Genomic DNA, 19,328 nt, shown 5'->3' with positions numbered 1-19,328 from the left:
AATAGACACATTTCTCCAAGGGGAACAGCCAATGCAGTGCTAGTCAATGAGCTTCTTAGTCATGCTCAAAATGGAGGACTTTTTGGAATTCTTCCTGGACAGAAGGTTGAAACGTAGGACAGATCCTGGAAAAGGTGGGTGTCTAGTCACCCTGTTGCTGGGCCTTCTTTGAACCTGTTCCAAACTCGGTCTTTCTTAAAGTGCAGTGTCCAGAATGGGATGCTTTAAAATTTAGTCATCTGGGTAGTTTTAGAATTTGAAGATATAGCTGTGTTAGTCTATAGAATCAGTATGTAGCAGGATCCTGTTGCACCTTTGGGACTAACTGAAAGAAAGAGGTTGGCAGCATGAGCTTTTGTAGACTTCCTCAGATGCATTTGGTGGGTGGAGCTGCATCTGCATCTGCATCTGAGGAAGTAGACTTTACTAGGAAATCTTATTCTGCCAACTTCTTTCTTTCAGTTAGTCTCAAAGGTACTACAAGATCCCGCTACACACTGGATAGTTTCCCTCATAATCCAGGTATGCCAGTCCCTCCGTGTTTCCATCCATGGAGATCAAAAGGCCAGCCAAACCATTTTCATGCTAGTGCTAAACATCCCGATCAGTCTGTGTTTGCAATGAGGTTGGTTTAATGGACCGGGTCTACCCACTCCTGGTTCATACGGTGACACTTTTCAACTGTGACGCCATGAATCTAGCAGGGTATTTAGTCCACTTGAGTAAATTAACAATGGCACCATAATTAAAAGGCTGGCATTTTTAGAAAAGACAAATAAAAGAATACGACACATGCTCTTTGTTGTTGTTGTGTGCCTTCAAGTCATTTCCAACTTATGGCAAGCCTAAGGCATAACTATTATGGAGTTTTCTTGGTAAGATTTTTTAAGAGGAGGTTTGCCATGGCCTTTCCCTGAGGCCGAGAGAGTGTAACTTGTCCAAGGTCACCCAGTGGGTTTCATGGCTGAGCCAGGATTTGAAACCAACTCTCCAGAGTTGTAGTCCAACACTCAAAGCACTGTGCCATGCTGGTTCTTTGCACATGCTCTTACTCCTGTTATATTGCCCGCTCTTCAACCATAAGACCCACATGAAGCAATTTGGGGGGGGAAGTAGAATACAAATTATGTTGTTTTGTGCCTTCAAGTCGATTCTGACTGAGACTGCAGGGGTGGAGAGGCATTCTGTTGATCATGGGGACCAATGCGCAGTGGGTGCTGATGTGCACTTGGTTCTCCTGATGTCCACCCAGAGAATGGCTAGAGACTGCTGGTGCACATCTGTACAGAGCAATGCATATCGGGACACGCTTCCCAGTGCCCAGAACATATATTTCCAATTCACTTAGAGGCTTCCTTAGTGCCTCTGCCATGTATGCAAAAAGTTACACAAATAAACCCACCATATAGAATCACAACCATGCTTAGTTCAAAGTTGCATAACCAGAATTGTGCAAATGCAACCGTTTCACATGTTGTTATGTGGTTCTTTGTTGTTGTGCACCTTCATCTCATTTCTGACTTATGGTGACCCTAAGGTGACCCTATCCTGGGGTTTTCTTGGCAAGATATCTTCAGAGGGGGGTTGCCTTTGCCTTCCTCTAAGGCTGAGAGAGTGTGTCTTGCCCAAGATCACTCACTAGGTTTTCATGATTGAGGGAGAATTCAAACCCTGTTCTCCAGAGTCTATCGCTCAAACTACTACGCTGTGCTAGATCTCTTGGATCATGTATAATTCCTTAGCAGTACCTTCAGCACAGCTCCGGTTTCCCTGGGATTGCAGAAACAATCCCTGTACATTATTTTACATTCCACAAAAGGACAAGAAGAAGGCACATTGGTGATGCACACAGACAGTTGATCAATATTGGTATTCAGTGGAAGAGCGATGTAACGCAACCACCACATAATTACAAAAGTGAAGATTTACACTTGGCAAACATCCTTTAGGATCTCTGAGAATCTTGTCTTTTTTCTCTTTTGAGGATACATCTGCACTGTGGAAATAATGCAGTATGATATCTCTTTCACAGCCATGACTCCATCCTACAGAATCCTGTTTGGTGATGAACCAGCACTCTTTGGCAGAGAAGGTTAAAGTCCTTGTAAAGCTTTAGATCCCAGGATTCCATAGGACGGAGCGACAACACTTAAAGTGGTGTCAAACTGCATTGTTTCTACAGAGTAGAGGCACTCTTGCTTAGTCTCAAAGGTGCTACAAAACCCCTTTGCTTCAATACCCCTTTGCATACTGATATAGACTAACACAGCTATGGTCTTTGGCTCTCCATGTAGGGCTAGCCATGCCTGCCAGTCGGAGTTGACAATCCTGGCCTAAGTGGGCAAAGGCTCTTTTGCAGCTTAAGTCAGCATCCTGTATATGGTTGTTGTTGTTGTTAGCTGCCCTTGAGTCAGTTCTGAATCATGGCAACCCCTTGGATGAGGCATCTCCAAGAATCCCTATCTTCCACTGCAGTCTTGCCCAGATCTTGCAATAAGCCCTTGCCCATAATAACCCCCTGATTGAGTCTATCCATCTGGTTTGTGATCTTCCTCTTTCTTCTACCTTTCCTAGCATTCTTGTTTTGCCTAGTGATCCCTGCCTTCTCATAATGTGGCCAAAGTACGATAGTCTCAACTTGAACATTTTTGCTTCCAAGGAGAGCCCTGGTCTAACCTGTTCAAAGACCCATTTGTCTTCTTGGCAGTCCATGGGATCATCCTAAGCACTCTTCTCCGACTCCAGCCCAACATTTCCAAAGAGTTGGTTTTCTTTGTGTCTTAAGTCCTTCACTGTTCAACTCTCACATCCGTACATGGGGATGATGGGGAATATGGCCTGGACCATTCTGACTTTAGGGATCAGTTGTATGTCTTTGCTCGTCTTCACTCTCTTTTCCAGTTCTTTCATCGCTGCCCTTCCCATTCCTAGGCTTCTTCTTCTTTCTTGATTGCATCTCCGTTCTGGTCAGTGTTTGATCCTAGGTATGGGAATTCTTGTACTATTTCAATTTCCTCATTGTCTACTGTATATACTCATGGATAAGTCTAGAAATTTAGATTAAAAATTGATGTAAATACTGTTTTTTAATGCATAAATATAGTGAAAGGCAAGAGTTAATCTGCCCTGGGAGCACTGACCTCCTTCTATTCTCTCATCTATCGAGCCTTTAGTATAAGCACAAATAGTTACACCTGTTGGAATTTTGTAAGTTCTTTGGCATTGTTTTCCTTTATTTCATCTTTTACATCTTTCATTACAAGTCAAGTTTTACACTCGACTTATCCACGGGTCATATCAAAATCCATAATTTTGGTCCCCAAACCTGCCCTTGACTTACATATGAGGACGACTTATAGCTGAGTATATACAATATATTGATTTTGTGTATTTCTTCTGTACGAGGGTCATTCAACAAGTACTTAGCCTCATCGCCCGATGGCGCTGCTGTTACAAAAGAGTTTTACCATTGTGCAGTACATTCTTTTAGAAGCCTACTGTCAAAGTTTCAGTCAATTCCCTTCATTTGTTTTGTTTTGATAGCCTTTGGAAGCGAGTATGTCGGTCGGTTTTACAAAAATGGAAAAATAGCAATATCGTTCGGTGATTCGATTCTTGTTTTTGGAAGGGAAAACGTGCAGCGAAATCAAAGAGCGCTTGGGTGCTGTGTATGGTGACTCTTCTCCTTCGATGGCGACTGTCAAGAATTGGTTCAATGAGTTTGTTCATGGCCGCATGTCGGTTTTTGATGAGCCACGCCCAGGTGCCTGTTCTATCGGCCAGAAAGGTGATGGCCACCATTTTCTGGGATTCACAAGGTGTGATCCTCATCAATTACCTCGAGAAGGGTAAAACAGTCATGGGGCTCTACTATGCCGACTTATTGGGCCGATTCGACACCAAATTGAAGAAAAAACGGCCCCGTTTGGCGAAGAAAAAAGTGCTGTTCCACCACGACAACACGCCGGCTCACACCTCCGTGGTCACCATGGCCAAACTGGTCGAATTGGGCTGCGAATTGCTGCCCCATCCACCGTATTCTCCAGATTTGGCCCCCTGTGACTTCTTTTTGTTTCCAAACCTGAAAAAGTCACTTGCTGGGAAAAGATTTGTGTCGAATGAGGAGGTCATCGCCGCCACGGAGGCCTATTTTGCAGACCTCGGGAAAACGTATTTTTTGGACAGGTCGAAAAAGTTGGAGCATCGTTGGGCCAAGTGTATCGAGCTAAAAGGAGACTATGTTGAAAAATAAATTGCCACTTTTCCAAAATTTTTGTTTTTCTTTTGTAGGCTAAGTATTTATTGAATGACCCTCGTAGGTCCTTGCTATCCACTGGGGTTTGGTTCCAGGACCCTCCATGGACACCATAATCTGTGGATGCACAAATCTCATTAAAGACAACAGCATGGTAAAATGGCACCCCTTATATAAATTAACAAAATCAAGCGTTGCTACTGGAATTTATATCTTTTTATATCTCCTGGCAAACAGCAGCAAATTTGGAAAGTCTGGCTTTTAAAGGGAGTCTTGGCCTTCTGAGGTTTCAGTCACCTCAAGATGGAACCCGGACATCTCCCCCTACGAAGGCTGACACATCTGAAAAGGCGCGCACCATATGGCATGACATCTGGAAGCATTTTCTTTCTTTCTTTCTTTTTTGCCCCCCTAAGCGGAACAAAGCAACTCCATGAAGTCTCATATGGGGAGGGGGTGATGGAGGGGGAAAAATAATAAGCTGGTGTCTAGCAGATGCACACAAGATGCAAAAGCATGACTGATCCCCAAAACGAATCCCTCTGCCTTTTGTGTCCAAAGGGGTCTGGTTTCTAATTGAAAAGACCAATCCATCACCTGGCACCTCCTGGGGGCCCAGTCCAGTGGCACCAATGCAGAACCATACCTGCCTGGCCTGTCCACATCTGGGTGCTAATCCCCCCCAGGCACACACCTTGCTGTTGGTGTGCATTGTCCCCTGTCTCTCCTCCTGTTTAATTGTATCTTTGGCAAGTAGCTGCTAATCCCTCTGGTTTTTGTGTGCACCTGGATGGCTCCTGGTTCCCTCCCCTCTCAGCCCTGTTTGGAAAGGTCTCCCCGGAAGGGTGCTTTTGCCTCACTCCAGACAGGGTAGTGAGATATAAAAAGGGGCTGGCATTGTAGATGCTGCCAAGAGGAGAGAGAAAGAGGGAGAGAAAAGACAGAGAGAAAGAGGAAAGAAGAGCCTTGAGGGACCAGCCAGCACAGCAACAGGTAAGACACTCTTCCTCTGCTGCAACTTCACTTTTGGCTCTGCCCCTTTGGCACAAAGAGAGGCAGCTGGGCATCAACCCATTGCAAGCCTTCCTTCTTTAGTTAAGGGCTTTTACTAGCCATCTTACCCTGGGTTTACTTGCTTTGCTAGTTTGAGAGTAAGCAGGAAAGTTGAGGGAGGCACAAGACTGCTGGAATCCTGTTGTTAGTTCTGCACTGGAGCAGCCCCATGGAATCCATGGGATTTCCCTATGGGTTGATTCAGCCATGGACTGAATGGGTATGCTTTGACTAATAGGGAGTTTTTCACACTGGGGATGATTTCAGCATTAAAGAGAGATTAAAGCGCACTTAAAGCATCCTGAAAATAAAGCGACAATGGCGCAAAGAAAGTGATATCGGAAATGCGTTGTTGCTGAAATCCTTAAAGTAAAAAGATGTGAGTTAATGCTTCTTTGTGACCACTTTAATGGTGGGGTTTGTGTGAAGTTGTGTGAAATCGTTTTGTGTAATTACATGATTTTTCGGGGTTGAGCCATGGCAGTCAAACCAATGCCAAAGAGCATTATTTCTCCAGTGCAGACCCAGCCTGAATATTCAGGTTAATCTTTCAACAAATGGTTGGAAGGAAACCTGGTTCAGTGCTTTGCTCTGGTCCAGACAGAGGAATGATGCATTTAAAGTATAAGAGGACCAGAGACTCCAGATTCATTGGGATGATAGATCTGCTTGGGGTTTTCATATAAATTTGGAAGGAGCTATCCAACATGATGACGTGATTTCAGTGGGATATGGGAGGGGGGGAGCAACTCAGGCAGCCCTTTTAAATTTTGGACTAAAACCCACCACAGATTTCTGACTTCCATCCCTCACATGGAAACCATCAGCTGCCACTGGGCTGAAGTTGAAGTCAAACTTTAGGGGGAGGGGGCAACCTCTGAGCAATGGGGGAAATGAACCAGAAAACGAAGGAAGATCTTAGAAGTGATTTAATCTAACTAATGCAGGATGAACAGGGGTCTGGAAGCCAAACCTTATGAGGAGCAATGGAGAGAGTTGGGGATGTTTAGCTCAGAGGAGAGGAGACAGAGAAGTGACAGGATTGTCATCTTTAGAAGTCAGAAGGGACGGCATTGAGAAGATGGAACCAGTTTGGTGCGACTCCAAAAATTCCGTGCTCCTGCGGTTCTGTGATATGGCCATCTTCTAATATCTGAAGGGATGTTGTGTAAAAGGTGGAGCAAGCATATTTGTTGGTGCTCCAGAGATTAGAGCACACACCAGTGGGTTAAAATTAGAAGAAAAAAGATTTCACCTAAATATGAGAAAGGCTTTCTTGGCTATAAAGTCGGTCAGTGGAATAGATTCATAGAAGTTGGAAGAGATCCCAAGGGCCATCCAGTCCAACCGCCTTCTGCCATGCAGGAACTCTCAGTCAAAGAATCCCCAACAGATGGCCATCCAGCCTCTGCTTAAAGACCTCCAAAGAAGGAGACTCCCTCACTCTCTGAGGGAGCGCCTTCCACTGTTGAACAGCTCTTACTGTCAAGAATGTTGAGATGGAATATCTTTTCTTGTAGCTTGCATCCACTGATCTGGGTCCTACTCTCTGGAGCAGCAGAAAACAAGCTTGCTCCCTCCTCAATATGACATCCCTTCAAATACTTAAACAGGGCTCTCATGTCACCTCTTAACCTTCTCTTCTCCAGGCTAAACATCCCCAGCTCCCTAAGTCTCTCCTCATAGGGCTTTATGGTTAGACCCTTCACCAGTTTGGTTGCCCTCCTTTGGACAGGCTCCAGTTTCTCAACATCCTTTTTGAATTGTGTTGCCCAGAACTGGACACAGTATTCCAGGTGAGGCCTGACCAAAGCAGAATAGAGTGCCTTGAGTCCTACTCTCCTTCTTTGGAAGCCTTTAAACAGAAGGTAGGTGGGCAGCTTTCTGGGGTGCTTTCGTTGTAAATTCCTGCATGGCAGGGGGTTGGAATAGATGACCTTTGAAGGTACCTTCCAATTCCTAAGCTTCTATGGTTCTATGTACAAAGTGCACTATGGCCCCAGATGCTGATAACTGGTTACTGCCCATTTCTCCACAGTTCGTAGCATTGCCCAGCGCTTGCACAATGCCAGTTGACCGAGCTCAGTGTAAATCTCTGCTTGCAGAGTTATGTGAAAGTTGCGCTGTGCAACCTTTACATGGAATGGCATTGCGGTGCAAATGAACCAAGGCATGCACAATGTGCAATGCACATCTATGTAGAGGCATTTCTGTGTGTGATGTGCAATGCACAGCCATGCACACCTCTTTCCAACTCCCTTATTCTATGATTCTGTGTATATCTTGGAGGAGGTATTTTTATATACTCCAGCAAGATGTGCTTCAGAGTTGGAATTCCCTTGTTGTTTAGCACTCACTCTTGACCCCAAATAGTAGGTTGATGGCTATCATGTGTCTTTAAGTCACTTCCAAATTATGGCAACTCTAAGGGAAACCTCTCATGGGGTTTTCTTGGCAAGAATTTGTTCAGAAGGGGTTGCTCTTGCTTCCTTCAGAGGCTGAAATGAATATGGTTTGCCCAAATTCTCCCAGTGGGTTTCCATGGCTGAGGGGGGATGTGAACTCAGGACTCCAGAGTCCTAGTCCAACACTGAAACCATGACTCCACACTGACTGATAGGTTAGTTTCATCAACCATATCCATAACTGCCTATGAGATATCTCAAAAATGCTGGTTTTAATATAGATTAATTAATCTAAAATCCAAAAGGGCAGGTATGTCTACAATCTTGGAGACTGTTTTGCAATTACATATCTTCTAAGGGACAGAACTCATTCATGCCTTATTTTCTAGGCTGCATTTGCATGGCAGAAATAATGCAGCTTGACATTGTTTTAACTGCTATGAATGGCTGCTATGGAATTCTGGGATTTGTAGTTTGGGATTTGTAGTGTCAGAGAGCTTTGGTGCCACAGCAAACTGCAAATCCCAGGATTCAACAGGACAAAGCCCTGACAGTTAAAGTGGTGTCAAACTGCATTTTATTTTGTTTTTTGGAGTGCAGCTTTATTCCTCACCAAAACAATGTATTCCCAGTTTTGAAACAATTTGTAGGAAGATGAAATGTTTTAGAGAGAGTGTCTCACCTTCTCATTTTTACCATGCTGAGAGCCAATGTGGTGTAATGGTTGAGTGTTAGACGATGATTCTGGAGACCAACGTTCAAATCCCAGCTCGGCCACGTAAACTCAGTGGGTGACCATGGGCAAGTCACACTCTCTCAGCCTCGAGGGAAGGCAATGGCAAACCTCCCCTGAACAAATCTTGCCAAGAAAACCCCTGGATAGGTATACCGCCTTAGGGTCGCCATAAGTCGGGAATGAACCAAAGGCGCACAATGCACACACATACACATATTCGTACCATTAGGATGTGTAAGTCAGGGAGACCAAAAGTGGTGCTTCTTTTACTTGGAGGAAATACAGTCCCAGAGATAAGCAAGTAAGAGAAAACAGGGGGCATGCTTCTTATTAGATGGGATATAACTCCTAGGACAGATGGCCGGTGTTAGAGACGGAGGGAGAAAATCATTGCCCTGTCACCAAAAAAAACCCCAGAGGAATTCTTTCTTTCTTGACATCACTTCATTCATTTCATTTATTATGGCAAGTAGCCAGCATACTTTCTTGACATTGAAAAAGCAGTTTCCGCATCGCTCTGAAGGGATGCATTTCCACTGGCAAATGTGCAGCCCAAGAGCATAGATGTTTCCATGCCTCACATTTCTTCTGAGCAGAGAGATTCAAATGGATAAGACAGTGCAGATCATAGAATCATAGAATCGTAGAGTTGGAAGAGACCCCAAGGGCCATCAAGTCCAACCCCCTGCCATGCAGGAAATCACAATCAAAGCATCCCCGACAGATGGCCATCCAACCTCTGTTTGAAGACCTCTAAGGAAGGAGACTCGACTACACTACGAGGAAATAGTGTGTTCCACTGTCGAACAGCCCTTACTGTCAGGAAGTTCCTCCTAATGTTGAGCTGGAATCTCTTTTCCTGGAGCTTGCATCCATTGTTCTGGGTCCTATCTCTGGAGCAGCAGAAAACAAGCTTGCTCCCTCCTCAATATGACATCCCTTCAGCTATTTAAATAGGGCTATCATGGGACAAAAGAGTAGGTTGGGAGCACAGTCAGCATAGTGTAGTGGTTTGAGTGTTGGAATGGGACACTGGAAGACCAGGGTTCGAATCTCCCACTTGACCATGGAAATCTGCCAGGTGGCCTTGGGCAAGTCACTCTCTCTCTCAGCCATAGAGGAAGGCAAGGGCAAACCCTATCTGAACAAATGCTGCCAAGAAATGATACTTTCTGGCTGTGATAGTTTTGCCTTAGGGCCGTCCCATGTAAACCCATGTCACACTGTCTCAGCCGCAGAGGAAGGGCAATTAAGCTTGCCAAGAAAACCCTACAGAGTTTATCACACTGGGGCTGATTTCAGCATTAATGAAAGATTAAAGCACATTTAAAGCATCCTGCAGATAAAGCAAAAATGGTGAGCAATTGCATCTCCTGGCCCTTTCTCCTGCCCTAGTGACCAATCCTGTCAGTATTGCACAACTGTAAGTCCCCTAATCCTGCTTTATTGCTGCAAGAGATGGAAATGTCCTGTCTTGCCATTTCAGCCCCCTTCCGCAAGGGATCTCTGGTGCAACAATCAGAAGCAGGATCCCTTTCGCAATTCCTCCTTGCACTGGAGGTCACTGGTGGGATGCAGGTAGAAATGTCCATTTGCCGGACCCCAGCTGACCAGAGAAAAGACTCCCCCCTCCATCACTTGCAGTGGCTGATGCCCAGTAGAGCAAGATTCAGGAAGGGGGGAGCATTTACGATTGTGCGATAGTGATGCCACTGTGAAGACATTGTGTATATCTTTGTGTAAACTAAACTGTACACGTCTGTAACTGCAATCCTGAATTCCAGCCCCTGTTAAGAACAGGTCTTGCAGACTCAGGCTAGCCAGGGTCTCCTTGATGGAAGATATGTTCAGAAGGGGGCTGCCTTTACCTCCCTCTGAGGCTGAGAGAGTGTGACCTGCCCATGGCCACCCAGTATATCTTCATGGCTGATCAGGGATAAGAACTCCAGTTTTCTGGAGTCCTAGCTCAACACTCACACCACGAAACCAAGCTGGGTCCTCATCTGTGGGTCTCCATGGTTGAGTAGGGATTTGAATTCTGGTCTCCCGAAGTCTAACACCCCAACCATGACACCAAGTTGAGTCCACATCTGTGCCATCTCTATCCCTCTTTGGAGAGTGAAAGAGATGCTAGGTCTGGCCTGTTGTGCATTGGGAAGAAGGAGGCTGCAGTCTCCAGTCTTTCCTCCTGTTAACCCCACAGCACACAACACACAACAACAACAACAACAACAACAACAGGACTGTATGCAAACATTTTGGCCCAGTAGGTGCTACTGGAAATCATCCATGGTATATTTCCTGAACTCTCCCTTGAAACTTTATTCCTAGCTTCAAAGAACCTCAACAGGGGTGTGTGTGTGTGTGTGTGTATGTGTGTGTGTGTGTGTGTGTGTGAATAAGCCTTCCCTTCCCCACAACAGATGTGTCCATGTGAAGTTTATGGGAACACAATGGGAACAAGCAGCTCAGGGTAAGCGCATGGCACCTCCCAACATCTGGAGAAGATCTGGAACTACTTTCGGGTGTCTGTTTCGTAGCATGGGAAAAGGATCAACACTTCTGCGCTCTCACTATATTTCCCCAGAGGGCCCTTGGCAGAGAAGGCATAGGATGCAATGGAAGTCTTAGAGTGGGAAGGGACTGCCAGAGGTCATCCAGCGCAACCTGGGCAAGGATCTGCAGATAACTGGACATTATCAAACCAGGGCCAATTCCACCACAATTCCAAGATAATGGAAGCATAGCGCTATAGCGATCTATAGTTCCACTCAGTCGCACAATTGTGCTATAACAATAAAAACACAGTTATGTTCTGCATAGAAATGCTGACTGCATGATTGTATCATTAATAGATCATGATCAGACATTTACTCTTTAATACTCTAAGCTGCCCTGAGTCCCAGTTTTGGGGAAAGGGCAGGATATTAATAATACTAATGTTAATACTACTACTACTACTAACAACAACAACAATAGCTTCAACTTGAACTACAGCTTGCAATTTATTTTTAATTTTTTTTAAAAAAAACCCTTTTTGGGCTACAAGTCCCAAAATCCTCCAGCTAAGCTTCTGGAACTTTAGTCTAAAAGTCTACGGCTTGTCAAAAAAAAAAAAAAGTAATGTTTTTGCAAACTTTGGATCTTGTCACTCGCACTCTTTGTCCCGTCACAATTTCAGAGCTCTGTGCTCTTTGTGCTCTTTCTGTTTTGCAGACTCCCTGCCCTTTTCCTGAAGATGTTGGCTTCCCGGTGCAACAGCCTTCTGGCCATTCTTGGAGTCCTGCTGATCCGTTCAGTGGCAGGGGATCATGGGCCCTGTGCAGACAGCGGTTGGTGCCGGGATATGGACACGGAAGCCGAGGTGATGGTAAGTGGATGGTCACAGAGTCTTAGAGTTGGAAGAGACCCCAAGGGCCAGCCAGTCCAAGCCCCTTCTGCCATGCATCCCCATTGACAGATAGCCATCCAGCCTCTGTTTAAAGACCTCCAAAGAAGGAGACTCCAGCATTCTCCAAGGGAGTATATGCCACTGTTCATCAGCTCTTAACCATTAAAAAGTTCTTCCTAATGTTGAGGTGGAATCTCTCTTCCTGTAGCTTGCATCCATTGTTCCATGTTCTAGACTCTGTAGCAGCAGAAAACAAGTTTGCTCCATCTTCAGTGTGACATCCCTTCAAGTATTTAAACAGGGCTATCATATCACCCCTTAACCTTCTCTTCTCCTGGCTAAACATATCCAGCTCCCTTAATTGTTCCTCATAGGGCATGGTTTCCAGACCCTTCACCATTTTAGTGGCCCTCTTTTGGACACATGGCTCCAGTTTCTCCACATCCTTTTTAAATTGTGGTGCCCAGAACTGGACACATATTATTCCAGGTGAGGCCTGACCAAAGCAGAATAGAGTGGCACTATTACTTCTCTTGATCTAGACACTATACTTCTGTTGATGCAGCCTAGAATTGCATTGGCCTTTTTAGCTGCCACATCGCACTGTTGACTCATGTTCAACTTGTGGTCTACTTGGACTCCCAGATCCTTTTCACATGTAGTGCCAACACACATAAATTCTTATCTCATAGCTGTCCTATGGCACTCATGTCCTCAAGGGGTAGGGATGAAGGGTGGCTTAGATGCCTTTAAAAGGTGACTTATTGGCACATGTCTGATCAAGGAAATTCTGCGGTGCACATGTATGTGCCAACAAGTCACCCATTGACTTATGGTGCCCCCATGAATGTTGTAGGGTTTGCTTAGGCAAGAAAACCTCGGAAATGGTTTGCCAGTTCCTTCCTCTACAAAAGGAGCCAAAAAGTGCCTGGGATTTCTTGGTGATCTCTCATGGGAGTATTTTCCCCCCAAAATATTTTTATTGAAATTGTTCTAAATCACATTTATAAGATACACTTCTTGTACAATAAACATACATATTCACAACAAAGACTACAAAAATTTGCTGATGACAAAAACTTAATCCTTTCTGCATCATTCATTACTTCCTTATGGCCAGCTTTGATCATTTTCCTTTTCTGTTGCTAAGCAAAAAAGACTCTGAAACTGAAAAAGAAATTCATGTTTCCTTTCCTAACTTTTCTTAGGTTTAATCCTTCTCATTTCAAACATATCTTTCTCTATTTAGCTGGACTCTGCCTTTGGATTACTTTTCATCTTGTTTTACTTATATTTCTAGGTGATCTCCCATCCAGGTATTAACCAGAGCTGAGCCTACTTAGCTTGCAAAATCAGACAGCATCCGGTGCCTTATTGATCCCTTTGGAGAGGCAGGATATAAATAATTTATTATTATTATTATTATTATTATTATTATTATTATTATTATTATTAAAGTCCTAAAGTGTGCCATATTCAGAGTTGTAAAAAGCTAATTTGGGGGATTACAGCACCCATAATCCCCCAGACTGCAACTGGAGAATTGTGCAAAAAAGCAACTTTTCCTGACTCTGACTTATGAGTTTATGACACTGGGGCAAGTTTCAGCATTAAAGAGACATTAAAACGCATTTAAAGCATCCTGCAAATAAAGCAAAAATGGCAAGTAATTGTGCAAATGATTATCACACCGAATTGTTCAAATGAAGTGATATCAGAAATGCATTGTCACTGAAATCCCAAAAGTAAAGAGATGTGCATTAATGTGTCTTTGGGACCACTCTAATGGCGGATTTTGTGCGATGTTGTGTGAATTTTTCCAGAATATTCACGGGATAAACTCCCAATCTCCTTCATATGATAAACTCATATATTATATTATAAGGCAATGGTGAACCTCCTCTGAGCAAATCTTGCTGAGAAATCCCTGTGATAGGGTCACTATAAGTCGGAAATGACCTGAAGGCACACAACAAGATCAAGAAAGACATCACAACTTACTTTATTGTGTTGTTGTTGATGTTGCAATTGTGACCTGAGCGCACCAGGTGACACCTTAATGTGGGATGACACTAGTGCTTCTCAAACTCTGTCTTTGGGCAGAAAGGGGCTGTGGCATCCACCTGTCTCCCTTTAAAATGCCGAACTATTATTATTATTATTATTATTATTATTATTATTAACACAATATTGAGCATTCTGTTTGTTCTTAAAATATTTGAGAGTGTTTTTGCTCCAATTACAGAGATGTCCCTAGACTCCATCTTTCTTTGCAATAGTGCAACACCAATTTCCAATCCTCATTCCATCGTTGGAGTGGCTTTTCATTCATTTCATTCTATCCATATCTAGCATATCTAGTACTTTAAACACTCTTCAATTGTTGGTTATTTCGGGGCTTTTCCATTGCAAAAACAATCCTTGCTGCTGACACTGTATATAATAAACAATGTCGGTGTTTCCTTCATATTTTGTGCTGCACAATATTTAACAAGAATAATTCTAGATCTAAGTCAAATTGAATTTTAAACATTTGTTGCATTGTTTTATGGGATCTGACTCCAAAATTTCTTAACTTGTGGACAGGCCCACCATATATGACAGAACACTCCTTCCGATCGATTACATTTCCAACATTTTCCGTTTCCATTTTCATCGATTGTTGCCAGGTATCATCTATGCATCATTTCATAGACATTTTCCTTCAAATTTTAGGTCCTGAACCCAGGCTTTCTCCCATATATATATATATATATATCTCACACACACATCAAACAAACAATCCAGCAAACGTGTCAAAATAAAACTAACAAATGTACTGACAAACATACAACATTGAAACAAATATACAAAATAGGTTACAGTCATTCCTTTCACTTGATACTTATCACTGTTTCTTGTTCTTTCCCATCTTTTTCCGTAATACTTATAGTTGGGATGTTCTCCTTTCTTCCTTATATAAAGATATACTTTCTTCCAATCATCTACGTATGATTCTTTTGTACTGTCACTTAATTTTTTTTGACATTATATCTATCTCCATTATTATTATTATTATTATTATTATTATTCTTTATTTATAGAGCACTGTAGATTTACACAGCGCTGTACATACAAACAATGCAATCGATAAAAATGAAACCTGCCAAAATACATATAAATCATATCCAACAGTTTAATAACCCATTCGTTGATTTGCATTTCCTTTTTTATTCTCCAATACCTTGTGTCAATTACGGTACTCATTCTGTCGGGAGACTTTCTCCCATCTTTCTAAATGGATTACATGGCCAATTCTTTAAAAGCATCACCTTTTACCAAATTTTCACTTCAACCACATGTGACTCAATCTCATTGGAGAGGCGGGGTATTATTATTATTATTATTATTATTATTATTTGTAACTGCATTTAGGCTGTGTGTAAAATTTTGATTTTGCTAGTTGTCATGTCTCAATTATTGTCTTTGCGTGCAGTAATATACAGGAATTGCAATGAATGAGGAAGGAGGTAACAGGGAAAAAACGGGAGCATGATGCTTTCTCCTCTGTGTGATAAAAGGCATTTTCCTGGGAAAGTTGCACAATCGCGGCAAAGATTTTCAGATGACGTTGCAATCTAGGAGGAAGTGTGTGTGTGTATCTTAATCATATTAATCATTGCATTCCATCTGTTCTCTCCACCTTACCCTTAACTTGATCTAATTACTGTGTTAAAGTGGTGTCACTTTAACTATCCACATTCACTGGGGTTAAAGGCACAGGACCCCCAGGAAAGGGGGGGGGGAATGCAAATAAAAATACTATTTTTTAAACTTGAGAGATCACCTCTCTGGGAAATTCTAGGTCCTCCAGATCATGTCTGTGAAAAATATCTGTGGGATGTTGACCATAGAATTGCACTAGAGGACCTACAAATGCCCAGAGAAGTGTTTTCTCTAGGAATCTCTGGGTTGCCCGGTGTGACTTCTCATGTATGTTCATGCTGGAGAAATTAGAGATTAAGCACCACAAATCAAAAAGGATGTTGAGAAACTGGAGCGTGTCCAAAAGAAGGTGACTAAAATGGTGAAGGGCCTGGAAACCATAAAACCCTATGAGGACATACTTAGGGAGCTGGGGATGTTTAGCCTAGAGAAGAGAAGGTTAAGAGGTGATATGATAGTCATGTTTAAACATTTGAAGGGAAGTCATATTGAGGAGGGAACAAGCTTGTTTTCTGCTGCTCCAGAAACTAGGACTTGGAACAATGGATGTAAGCTCCAGGAAAAGAGATTCCAGCTCAACATTAGGAAGAACTTCCTGAGAGTAAGGGCTGTTTGACAGTGGAACATACTCTTTCAATGAAGAGTGGTGGAATCTCCTTCCTTGGGGGTCTTTAAACAGAGGCTGGATGGACATCTGTCTTGGGTGCTTTGATTGAGAGTTCCTGCATGGTGGAATGGGATTAGACTGGATGGCCCTTCTAATCGCTTTCAACTCTATGATTCTATGCTTCTATGATTAGAGTATGTATTGCAGTTGGCTCTCCACATTTGTGGCTTTGACTTTTTCGGATTTGATTATTTGCCATTTTGATTAATATGTTCTCTCTAGGAATCTCTAGGTCCTTCAATACAATTCTGCCAGATTTTGACCACAGAGTTGTGCTGGAGAACCTAGAAGGTCCTAGAGAAAACACTGCTCTAGGCATGTGTAGGTCCTCCAGCATGACTCTATGATCAATTTCTGGCAGATGTTGACCATAGAGTTGCACTGGAGGACTAAGAGATTCCTACAGAGGTGTTCTCTCAAGTCAAAAGAACAGTGTTTTTTTAGTTGCAGTTTTTCCACATCCACGGGGCTCCTTCACCCAAAGCCTAGTGAATGTGGAGGGACCACTGTAATCAAATCCATGAATAACCAAATCCGTGTAAGTCAAAGCTGCAAATGTGGAGGGACAACTGTACTTCTGCAGTGCGGGTGCAGCCAGATTCTCCAATGTCTTTCATGCTGTGACAATTTCTAGTCTTGCTGCACATAACAGAACTGATAGGAGATCTTTACACGACACATACTTAATCTCCCTTTCAAACAGAGATATCATGAGTAGTTCTGGATTATTATTTATTGCTGAAGATGTCTAACTGCCCCACTCTCTTTCCTCTTCCATTTTTCAGCAGTGCCTCCAAGCCTGTAGGTCGGACCTCTCATATTCTGTCTCAGATGAGACCCCCGTCTACCCGGGCAATGCTCACATGCAGCCCCTGTCAGAGGACATCCAGAAATACGTCATGAGCCATTTCCGTTGGGACAAATTTGGCAAAAGCAATGACAACGGGAGCAAAGGGGACAAGGCCGACTTGGACCACAAAGGTGAAGAACTCCATGTTGGAAGAGGCTCCCTTGCCGCTGTCGTCCCGGCTTCGTCACAAGACCATGGAAGCTGGGAAGAGGACCTCGGGAGTGACCTGGAATCCCTTGAAAGGCAGGAAGGGAAGAGGTCCTACGCCATGGAGCACTTCCGATGGGGAAAACCAGTTGGCCGGAAACGGAGACCCATCAAGGTCTACCCCAACGGAGTCGAGGAGGAGTCGGCAGAGAGCTACCCGCAGGAGTTCAGACGAGATCTTTCCTGGGAGACAGACTACCCCGAATCCGACTCCGTGTCTGACGAAGGCCATCCGGGTGAAACCAAGAAGGACAACGCTCAATACAAGATGCACCACTTTCGGTGGAACGCTCCATCCCCCAAGAGAAAGCGCTACGGTGGATTCATGACCTCCGAACGCAGCCATACCCCTTTAGTGACTCTTTTTAAGAATGCCATGGTCAAAACACCGTACAAGAAAGGCCAATAAGAAAGAGAGGAACGGGGGAGACAAGAGCCATCCCCTACACAGCGGGTGGAGGGGGGAATCGGGGTGCAGAGACACCCCAAGTATAGATATCTCTGGCACATACCGTCATTTAGAAGACCATTTATTTTATGTTGTTCTTACTTGTTGTTAATAATTGAGGGAAGTCGCTGTCTAGAAGCCGGTTTGATGCTTGCGTTCTGGTTTTGAATGTACAAAATAATTTGAGGGGTTGAATTGGACGGTGGGTTGATGTCTTAATCCAAGGTGTAGGCATCAGGAGGGCAAAGGGAAGGGGGCTAGCTAGCTATCTTTTGCAAAGGCAGAGTATTTTCATATTTTAAACCAGCTGTACTATACTGTAAATGAAGGGGGTTAAAGATATAACAATAATACTAATAATGACGACAATACATCTTTTGCAAGCTAAACAAGGTCTCTGAGGTTTCTTTGGGTGATGTGGTGGTGATCTTTGAAAGCAAGTGCATGGTTGCAAAGAGCATGAACTAGGCTCTGAGATACTTGACACCAAAAATGGAGTCCCAAAACGTACTCACAAGTAAATGCCCTCATTGCTAGAAGGCATTGGCTGCAGAGCCTGGAGGGGCATCTTTCAGGACTGCTTCAGTTGTGTATTCCTGCATGGCAGAAGGGGCCTTTGGAGACCCTTCCAATTCTGTGGCTCTGTGGTATAGCCATCTTCAAATAGCTGAAGGAATGTCATGAAGAAGGTGGAGCAAGCTTATGTTCTGGTGCTCCAGAGACTAGACCACAATCCAATGGGTTCAAATTACAGGAAAAGACATCCCATCTAAACATTAGGAAGAACCTCTTGACTGTAAAGTGTGTTTTACAGTGGAATAGACTTCCTTAGGAGGGAAGGGACTCTTTTGGGGGGGGGGGGGGTTTTTAAGCAGAGGTTGGATGGGCATCTTTCAGGAGTGCTTCAGCTGTAAATTCCTGCATGGCAGGGGGCTGGATTGGATGACCCACCTTAGGACCCATTCCAGTTCTAAGATTCAATGATTCTATGTGCAAAGTGCACGATTTCCCCAGCAGCTGATAACTGGTTACTGCCCACTTCGCCACATTTCGTAGCATTGCCCAATATTTGCCATATTGCTGACCGATTATAGTTGAGATTCTGCATCAGCTGAGTGTAATTCTCTGCCTGCAAAATTATGCAATAACTTTGCTATGCAATCTTTCCATTGAATGGCAGTGTGGTGCAAATGAAACAAGGCATCCAAGGCAGGCACCGTGAGCAATGCACATTCATGCAGATGCCTAGCTATGTGTGATGTGCAGTGCACAGCCATGCACAATGCAATGGCATGCTCAACTCTGCTTTGGCAACCTCGAATTGAATGGGGACGTTGTTCATCATGAAAGACACAACATCAGAATTGACTCCACTGTATGAATATAAGGGCTAAACCCCAATAAGAACTAAATCAATATATATGCATATAACGCTATGTTGTATCAATTAAGTTGTGTATGCCAACAAGGAATTACCACAACAAACAGACAAACCTTGAATTTCCAGGTGCTAATATAAAAAGAGAGTTATCAAATACAAGGAGAATACCATTTTAGTAAGTTGTTGTTGTTGTGTGCCTTCAAGTCATTTCTGACTTACGGCAACCCTGA

The 19,328-nt window shown here is 43.5% G+C and overlaps 2 protein-coding genes across 2 annotated transcripts in view; both read left to right on the top strand.

The window, feature by feature from the left end:
* Nucleotides 1-19,328, top strand: part of LOC121919807 (protein FAM71C-like) — a 1,121,343-nt gene that overhangs the window by 708,740 nt on the left and 393,275 nt on the right. The gene's annotated exons all lie outside the window — the stretch shown is intronic.
* On the top strand, nucleotides 4,927-17,949 carry POMC (proopiomelanocortin). The gene is made up of 3 exons (XM_042448951.1): nucleotides 4,927-5,248; nucleotides 11,666-11,819; nucleotides 16,998-17,949. The coding sequence occupies exons 2-3, from the start codon at nucleotides 11,688-11,690 to the stop codon at nucleotides 17,676-17,678; spliced, it is 813 nt and encodes a 270-aa protein (XP_042304885.1). The 5' UTR covers nucleotides 4,927-5,248; nucleotides 11,666-11,687; the 3' UTR covers nucleotides 17,679-17,949.

The sequence above is a fragment of the Sceloporus undulatus genome, chromosome 1 (assembly GCF_019175285.1).
Source record: "Sceloporus undulatus isolate JIND9_A2432 ecotype Alabama chromosome 1, SceUnd_v1.1, whole genome shotgun sequence".
NCBI lineage: Eukaryota > Metazoa > Chordata > Lepidosauria > Squamata > Phrynosomatidae > Sceloporus > Sceloporus undulatus.
The sequence above is the reverse complement of the archived record's forward strand: the minus strand, read 5'-3'. Positions and strand labels throughout refer to the sequence as shown.